Source organism: Callospermophilus lateralis, chromosome 17 (genome assembly GCF_048772815.1).
Source record: "Callospermophilus lateralis isolate mCalLat2 chromosome 17, mCalLat2.hap1, whole genome shotgun sequence".
Classification (NCBI taxonomy): domain Eukaryota; kingdom Metazoa; phylum Chordata; class Mammalia; order Rodentia; family Sciuridae; genus Callospermophilus; species Callospermophilus lateralis.
Window position 1 is genome coordinate 23,290,800 of NC_135321.1, and position 8,603 is coordinate 23,299,402.

Genomic DNA, 8,603 nt, shown 5'->3' on the forward strand with positions numbered 1-8,603 from the left:
TGCCAGGTGTTTAATACCAGAATTTTGGAACCAGGCATAATAACCATAAACAGATTTATCAGGCCACTGAAAACATTGTTGAATAACCTGTCTGCCAGTGCATTTGAGAAACAATAAGAATTTGTTTATGAAGATCTCAGTCTAATTTTTGAGCATTTGCTGGCCTTTATCACAACCCTTGGTTGGTAGGCCACGACTTCCTGCTCCATACTTCAATGGTAACTTCCTGATTCCTAACTGTTGTGTTTTTTCAGAACATGGTATCCTAAGAGTCATCTTCAAGTCTGACTTAAGGATGTCTCCTGAGCTAGACAGGACTAAGAGCCCAAACCAATGGAAACTTAGATTCAAAACTGGGAGCTACATGAACCAAAATCAATAGCAAGCGGCTCTGACCATAAAATCACAATCTAGAACTAAACTAGTAAAACCCAAGAAAAAGACACTGTGCTCAATCTAGACCCAAGGCATCAGTGGCCCCCTTAATTCCCCAAACCCTTAAAAATCCTCTTCACTGGCTGATGGGGGTGTAGATTTGAGTGTGTGCCTCTTGTCTCCTGGTTGGCCAACCTATAATTGAGCTCTTTTTGTGAATTCTAGTGCTATAGTATTGGTTCTAATTTCATCATGCAGTGCATCCATGTACAATATCAGAGGTAACCAAAGTTCACATTCCAGGCAGCAGCTTGAGACATGCATATGTCATTCTGCAAAATGTTACCCAGTGGACACTTGTGCAGGCCCAAGTAAAGGGTCAGTGGTTTCAACCAGTTTTAGAAAACAGTGGCCTCCAAGTTTCTGAAAACAACTTAAACAACCATTACTACCTGACCAAAATATCAGAGGGTTTATCTATAGAAATGTTAATGAGAACATATTGTTTAAGTCATTTCTAAAATTGGTGTTTATCAAGTAATTGATAATTGGTGTTTGGCAAGTAACTATAAACAAAGCTAGAGTTTATTCAGATTTTCCCTTGGTTTTACTTTCATGATAATTTTTCCATTTATTTTCATAATCTTTAAGGAAATAATCAGAATAAACATGATCATAAGTGCTGAAGAACGTTCCTGGCACAGCACACAGTGGCACAGGCCTGTTATACCAGAAACTCAGGAGTCTGGGGCAGGAGGATGGTAAGTTGGAGGGCTGCCTGGGTAACTTAGCAAGATCCTGTGTCAAAATAAAAATAAAATAAAAAGGGCTGGGGATATAGCTCTAAAGCTCCTGGGTTCAATCCAGGAGCGAGTGCGTGTTGTCTCACTCTCACATAGTGCTAACACAGTGCGTGTGCACATGTGCGCGCACATACACAAATCTTCATTGCAATTTTATTTACAATAATACTTGGAAATGTTTTGTCACCTAAAACAGAATTTCACAAGAGTGTGTAAGAAAAGGAGTTTATTTGAGAATGAGGATAGCTACCCAGGAGACAAGGATTCTGGTTGCCCAGAATAAGGGACTCATGAATGGCGACAAGAGATCTGGTTTTATAGATTTTTTTTTAATATTTATTTTTTAGGTGTAGATGAACACAACACAATGCCTTTATTTTTATGTGGTGCTGAGGATGGAACCCAGGCCCCGCCCTGCTAGGCCGGCGCTCTACCGCTGAGTCACAACCCCAGCCCGAATTATTTATTTTTTTTAAAAAAAATACACGAAGGAGGTTGCAGCAACTTGGTTGTTGTTAATTTATATTAAACTTTCATTGAAAGAAGCGGTGATACGCATGAAAGTTCATTTCCACGTAATTTATTACTCCAATGGTGTCAGCGCCTAAATTGAAACGGTTAAAAGTTTAAATTAAACTTTTCTTGAGGCTGGAATCCCGGAGGACCCGACGGCTGTGGGAACCCACGTTCTCCAGGGCTGACAGCAGTCTTCAGAGACCCCTTTTAGTTATGTCTTCAGTTCTACATGTTCAAAACCACGAAATGGCTGCGTAAGATGTGCTATACTGGTAGGCTATTGTGCCGCTTATACAACTAAAACGAAATTTGAAATTAGTTTAAGAATTATTTATAAATAAATGTGGAGCCGTGCCAGACAAACCTGGTTAACAGCCAGGAGTGAGAGCCGGGTGAAGGCAGGTGAAGTCGGAGACACCTGGGGATCCCAGTTTGCTTCGCCTAGGCCAGGCACAGTCTGCCGGCGCCCCACTGCCATACGTGGAAGGGGAACCGAACGTGACTTGATCCAAGCAGTAGTTCGCAGGAGGCAGCTGTGTGTATCTGTAAACAGACGGGCAGGAGAGTCGGTCGATGTTCGGAATTGACAGCCATGATGGCATCCCCCTCCGCGAAACTACGACCAGGACGCCGGCATATATCGTCTGGGAACGTACGGAGTCGGCCCCCTTATGGAGTCAGATTCCAAGAAGTCGGCGTCTGAATGGAAATCACAAAGTAGATGTGGCCATATTGCCTATAACGTCGAGTAATTCCAAGAGTCCGCCGTACGGACTCGAAGGAGAAGGTGGCGACGTCCTCCGGAAAGCCTCACATAGGCGCGACCATGTTTCCCGCGAACGTACGGACTCGGCTGCCGTACGGACTCGACAGCCAAGATGGCGGCGCTCGAGGGAGTTTCGGGAGCTCTGGGAGGGCGACTTACTCGTTTGCTACTGAGCCGTCGCACTGGTCGTGCGCAATAAGAGTACGGTGCCCGGGAGGCGCGACCGTAGCGGAAGTAGCGGTGGGCGCCTTTGCAACCGCCGCGGACGCCGCCGCCGGTTTTGTACAGGTTCGCTGGTCGCTAGCTGGAGTCACGAGGGGCTGCGCCGGCAGCGGAAACATGGTGAGTACTGGGTCGAGGGAGGGGTTCGGCGGTCCAGGTCGTGGTGCTGGTAACTGGTGGCCCCTGGTAGACGCATGGGGGTTCTGTGGTGAGCAGTAACCGCGAGACTGTGGGCCGAAAGGTGGGGGTCTGTGGGAAGAATGGTGGGGTGTGGGGTGAATCACCTGGGAGTTCTGTGATGAGGCATCACGGGGGTCCGTAGTGGAAGTTTAGTGGGGACTCCAGATGGCAGTTCCGTGGGAAACCGTGAGGCGGGGCTCCTTGGGCAGAGGGGTAGGAGCTTGTGGTGAGCCGGTCGGACGGTCTGTCAGGAGTACGTGGAAACTGTGAGCGGGGCTGGGGACCGTGTCGTGGGGACCGCGACGCCAAGTCCGCCGCTGAGCTATTGCGGAGTCTGTGGAGAGCTCCGAATGGAGTTCCGCGAAGACCCTTGGTGGGGCAGTTTGTTGGCAAGTGAGAGGGTGCTTGTGAGGAGCTGTTAGGGAAATGCGATAAAATGATGTGCGTCTGTCAGCGGGTGACTGAGGGGAGGTCTGGGGCTGAGTGACGAGACGTGTAAGCAGAGCAGCGGGGCGTCGGGTGGAACCCCGCGGAGAGCTCTCAGGAGGAAGCCTAGGCAGAGTGGGCATCTGAGGTGAGCCGGGATGGAGCTGTAATGGGGGATGAGCCACTGGCCCTGGGCTGGGAGTTGCCACAATGGGGGTGCCCCACAGGAGGGAGATGGTTCAGACCCAGAGCCTCCAGACGCAGGAGAAGACAGCAAGTCGGAGAATGGGGAAAATGCGCCCATCTACTGTATCTGCCGCAAACCGGACATCAACTGCTTCATGATGTGAGCTAGGGAGAGGTGGGTGGGACAGAGCCCTGGCGAAGTAGGGGCGGCTGTCAGGGCATGCCCCTCACATCTCTGCCCATCTTTGTAGCGGGTGTGACAACTGCAATGAGTGGTTCCATGGGGACTGCATCCGGATCACTGAGAAGATGGCCAAGGCCATCCGGGAGTGGTACTGTCGGGAATGCCGAGGTGAGGAGGGCGGGATGGACAGGGAAAGCCGGCTGGGCATTGAGGGAGGAGGAAGAACCATGACTGGAGGCTCATGGGTAGTCGTGGTATATGGCTGTAGGTATATGACTCTTGGTCTGTGCTGAGCTGGAATGCAGGCTTCATTGAGAGCAGTAATAGAAGATTCTACAGGAAGGGGCAGCTCTGCCCTCAAGCAGGAGGGCAGAGCAGGTACATTGGATAGTTCTAGAAAGAGGATTAACTCCTTGTTAATCCATCTTGGCCCAACCTTCTGTCCTACAGAGAAGGACCCTAAGCTGGAGATTCGCTATCGGCACAAAAAGTCTCGAGAGCGGGACGGCAATGAACGGGACGGCAGTGAGCCCCGGGATGAGGGTGGAGGGCGCAAGAGACCTGTCCCAGATCCAGACCTGCAGCGCCGGGCAGGGTCCGGGACAGGGGTTGGGGCCATGCTTGCTCGGGGCTCTGCTTCGCCCCATAAATCTTCTCCACAGCCCTTGGTGGCCACACCCAGCCAGGTGAGTGGCTGCAGTGGTTAGGATGGGTACAGTGGTTCCATCATGGCTGTTTCTAGGTTCCTGATTTCTATTCTGGGCACTGTCTCCTAGCATCACCAGCAGCAGCAGCAGATCAAAAGATCAGCTCGAATGTGCGGGGAGTGTGAAGCATGCCGGCGCACTGAGGACTGTGGCCACTGTGACTTCTGCCGAGACATGAAAAAGTTTGGGGGGCCCAACAAAATCCGGCAGAAGTGCCGGCTGCGCCAGTGCCAGCTGCGGGCCCGGGTGAGCATGGACAGAGCTGGACAGGGTCAAGTGGGGGTGCATGACTGGGAGGTACAGGCAGGGCTGTTTGAGGCTAGGAATGGGGGACCAGATGGGATGGAGCCCGATTGTATCCAGACATGTGGGAAAGGGCCTAGCATGTCCACATGAATGCTGCATGAACAGGTATGCTGGGCTGGCAAGTGAACCCCACCAAATCTTGGTGGGTAGGGGGGGCCAAGTTTTGGCAAGTGGTCAGGCATGTCAGAGTACAATAGGCAGGGCTAAGCCTGTTCTGGTGGTGAGAGAAATGGTGGCAGATATGTCTGGGGAGGCAAAGCAAGGCTAGGGGGGAGGGTTAGGGCAGGGCCACCCTCTGTCTACCTGGGGCTGACCTGGGCCTTCCTCCTGCCGGCACAGGAATCGTACAAGTACTTCCCTTCCTCGGTGAGTCCAGCCCCCCAGGGCGGGGCAGGGCATGCGGGCAGGGCGGTCAGGGCCAGTCCTGAGATTCTGCCCTGCAGCTCTCGCCGGTGACGCCTTCAGAGTCCCTGCCAAGGCCCCGCCGGCCGCCACCCACTCAACAGCCGCCACAGCCATCACAGAAGCTGGGGCGCATCCGTGAAGATGAGGGGGCAGTGGCATCATCAGCAGTTAAGGAGCCACCTGAGGCTACAGCCACACCTGAGCCACTTTCTGATGAAGACCTACCACTGGACCCTGACCTGTACCAGGACTTCTGTGCAGGGGCCTTTGATGACCATGGCCTAGTGAGCAGCAGGAGCCTCCCTTGGTGGGAGGATGGCAGTTCTAGAAACAGAGAGATTCCCAAGGGGAGAGTGGAGGTGGAGGGCAAATAAGGTTATTGGGAAATAAGCAGGTGATAGGGCTGTCAGGAATGAGGCAAGAGGGTCAGTGCATGCCCTGCTTGCAGCCCTGGATGAGTGACACAGAAGAGTCCCCATTCCTCGACCCTGCCCTACGGAAAAGAGCAGTGAAAGTGAAGCATGTGAAGCGTCGGGAGAAGAAGTCTGAGAAGAAGGTGATGGAGAGGGTAAAATGGTTGTGGGAAGGTAGAGGGTAGGGTGGGGAGGCAGAAATATTAGATAAGGGGATAAGTGGGATAAGAGCCAGAAAAGACTAGAATGGAGGGGGAGACAGGACCTGAAGCTGACTTAGATTCCCCCCTGACCTGTCTTAACCACAGAAGGAGGAGAGATACAAGAGACATCGGCAAAAGCAGAAACACAAGGACAAATGGAAACACCCAGAGAGAGCTGATGCTAAGGATCCTGCATCACTACCGCAGTGCCTGGGGCCTGGCTGTGTGCGTGCTGCCCAGCCTGGCTCCAAGTATTGCTCAGATGACTGTGGCATGAAACTGGCTGCCAAGTGAGTCTTTCCTGGCATGGAGGGGTGGGAGGAGGGAGGTAAGAAGTACAGAATAGAGCATCACTAGAATTTTCAGTGTATCTACCAGTACCTTTTTACCATTTGGTCAGTCAGTCACACACCTATCCATATACCCATTTGCTCATCCATTAACCTATCTTTCTGCTCATCCATGTAGCATTAGCCATTCACCTGTTTACTTCCCCTTTCACCATTTCATCACCCATCCATTTGCTATCCTTTGACCACCTGTTTGCCATCTTCCCTGCCTATACCCCACCCACTGCCCTCTTGCAGCCGCATCTATGAGATCCTTCCCCAGCGCATTCAGCAGTGGCAGCAGAGCCCCTGCATTGCTGAAGAACATGGCAAAAAGCTGCTTGAACGTATTCGCCGGGAGCAGCAGAGTGCCCGCACCCGTCTTCAGGAAATGGAACGCAGATTCCATGAGCTCGAGGCCATCATTCTTCGTGCCAAGCAGCAGGCTGTGCGCGAGGATGAAGAGGTAAGGATGCAGGGGGTATACAGTAGGACATGGCTTAGTACCTAGTTCCACCTGGTCTCATCATTCCTTTCACATCCCGCAGAGCAATGAGAACGACAGTGATGACACAGACCTGCAGATCTTCTGTGTCTCCTGTGGGCACCCCATCAACCCACGTGTTGCCTTGCGCCACATGGAGCGCTGCTATGCTAAGGTTGGGGTGTCAACCTGAGGGGATGGATGGTTTGGGAACATGAGTGGGCCCATGGGGGATGGATTTGTTGTTTGGATGGTGACTTGGGAGGGCATGCAGCGCATACCCACAGTTCCTTCCATTTGTGCTCATCCTTCCAGTATGAGAGCCAGACGTCCTTTGGGTCCATGTACCCCACACGCATTGAAGGGTGAGTGAGGTGCCATGAAGAGTTGGGGCTGGATTAAGGGTGGGCTCAGAAATAGAACATGTGGAGCCAGGGCAGGAAATGGGCAGGGGCAAGGATAGGTGGGCCTCTTTTCTTCTCTCTCTCCATTACCTTCTCTCTACTATAAACCACCAGGGCCACAAGACTCTTCTGTGATGTCTATAATCCTCAGAGCAAAACATACTGTAAGCGGCTCCAGGTGCTATGTCCTGAGCACTCTCGGGATCCCAAAGTAAGATTTTCCCTCAGTTTCCTCCATTCTGCCCCTTTCTACCTCAATGTCTCACTTCCATATTTTCCTTCATCAGCTGCCCTTCTTCCTTTCTATGACAACTTCCATTCCCTTCTCTTTCCTTGTCTTATCGCTGCCCTTTCCTCTTTTCACTCTCCCTTCCTCACCATCCTTATTCATCTGTACTCTGGTGTTCCTGCAGGTGCCAGCTGATGAGGTATGCGGTTGCCCCCTTGTACGTGATGTCTTTGAGCTCACAGGTGATTTCTGCCGCTTGCCGAAGCGCCAGTGCAATCGCCATTACTGCTGGGAGAAGCTGCGACGTGCTGAAGTGGACTTGGAGCGTGTACGGGTGGTAGGTTTCAGTGATGGATGTGGCTAGGGTCAAGCGGGGCTTTGGGATTCCCCTTCTCATGGCACCTTCCACCCACTTGCAGTGGTACAAGTTGGATGAGCTGTTTGAACAAGAGCGCAATGTACGCACAGCCATGACAAACCGGGCAGGATTACTGGCCCTGATGCTGCACCAAACCATCCAGCATGACCCACTCACTACCGACCTGCGCTCCAGTGCTGACCGCTGAGCCTACGGATTCAGAGCCCTCACCCTGCATTCCATTTGGGGGAGTGGCCCCGAATCCCCCTTTGTCCATTTCTCCATTATTTGTTTCTTCCATTGTCCCTGAGTTTTCTCCCTGTGCCTATCCACCTTTGACTGCCTAAAGGGTTTCAGAGTTTCCCTCTCTCCATTTTCTGTGCCTGGGTGGGACTGTGGAGTCTACTCACCCTTGCTTCCCTTCTCCCCTGGTTTTGTTAATAAAATTTTGAAGAACCAAGCAGATAACTTCTGATGGTCTCCATGTGTGTTCCAGTTACAACTGCATTCCCAACCCCTGGATAAGATGGGCGGTGGTATGTCTGTACTCAGGCTGGGCTGCAGCACATGTGTAGGCTGTGAGTATACAGTTGGCATACACTTTATGCTCCCTTGGGCTGTGAGAATATGCCCTGCCAAGGTTGAGCCCAAAGACCTACTCAGTCAGCCTGTAGTCTGGGGTCAGTAGTATCCAGTCAGCAGCCATCCCCTGTACTGACTGGCCGTCCTTCTGTGGAAGTAACACTCAGCAGACCAAAGGCACGTTCAGCCTCGCATAGAGGCCATCTCCACCCAAGCCCCTCCTGGGGGACCTGTTTACATCGGAGCCCACTGTTTGTGCTTGTGCCAGGACCCCATACAGTGCTCTCCCCACTGTGGCTCTTGGGAAGGAGACGCACCCTCACTCCCAGCGCGCCACCGCCCCCTTCCTAGGTTCCCGCGGAGGAAGCTGCGAGTCGGCGGGGGCGGAGAAAGCAGAACTCTCTGGCCCTGGGGAGAGGTTCGCGGGGAGTGGTGAAGAAAGTGTCACCTAGGAAAGGAAGCGCGCAAACCCAAACCGTTGCTTCGCCTCCCCAGCGGACTACTTGTGGAAGAGATCACAGGCAC

The 8,603-nt window shown here is 52.3% G+C and overlaps 1 protein-coding gene across 2 annotated transcripts; it reads left to right on the forward strand.

The window, feature by feature from the left end:
- Positions 1-2,392: 2,392 nt before the first annotated feature.
- Positions 2,393-7,964, forward strand: Cxxc1 (CXXC finger protein 1). Of its 2 annotated transcripts, none has more exons than XM_076837030.2 (15): positions 2,393-2,802; positions 3,516-3,634; positions 3,726-3,826; positions 4,109-4,344; positions 4,435-4,611; positions 5,011-5,037; positions 5,115-5,360; positions 5,525-5,644; positions 5,798-5,982; positions 6,280-6,487; positions 6,570-6,680; positions 6,821-6,870; positions 7,024-7,120; positions 7,323-7,475; positions 7,558-7,964. In XM_076837030.2, the coding sequence occupies exons 1-15, from the start codon at positions 2,521-2,523 to the stop codon at positions 7,702-7,704; spliced, it is 2,259 nt and encodes a 752-aa protein (XP_076693145.2). In that variant the 5' UTR covers positions 2,393-2,520; the 3' UTR covers positions 7,705-7,964. The 2 variants fall into 2 exon arrangements, with proteins under 2 accessions (XP_076693145.2, XP_076693146.2); XM_076837031.2 differs by having other exon boundaries at positions 2,395-2,802; positions 5,525-5,632.
- The last annotated feature ends 639 nt before the right edge of the window (positions 7,965-8,603 follow it).

Excerpts from the sequence above, each read along its gene's own strand:
- Cxxc1 (XM_076837030.2), top strand. The coding sequence starts at position 2,521 with ATGTTTCCCGCGAACGTACGGACTCGGCTGCCGTACGGACTCGACAGC. Across the intron at positions 4,612-5,010 it reads AGTGCCAGCTGCGGGCCCGG|GAATCGTACAAGTACTTCCC; the intron begins GTGAGCATGGAC and ends CTGCCGGCACAG. Across the intron at positions 6,871-7,023 it reads TACCCCACACGCATTGAAGG|GGCCACAAGACTCTTCTGTG; the intron begins GTGAGTGAGGTG and ends ATAAACCACCAG.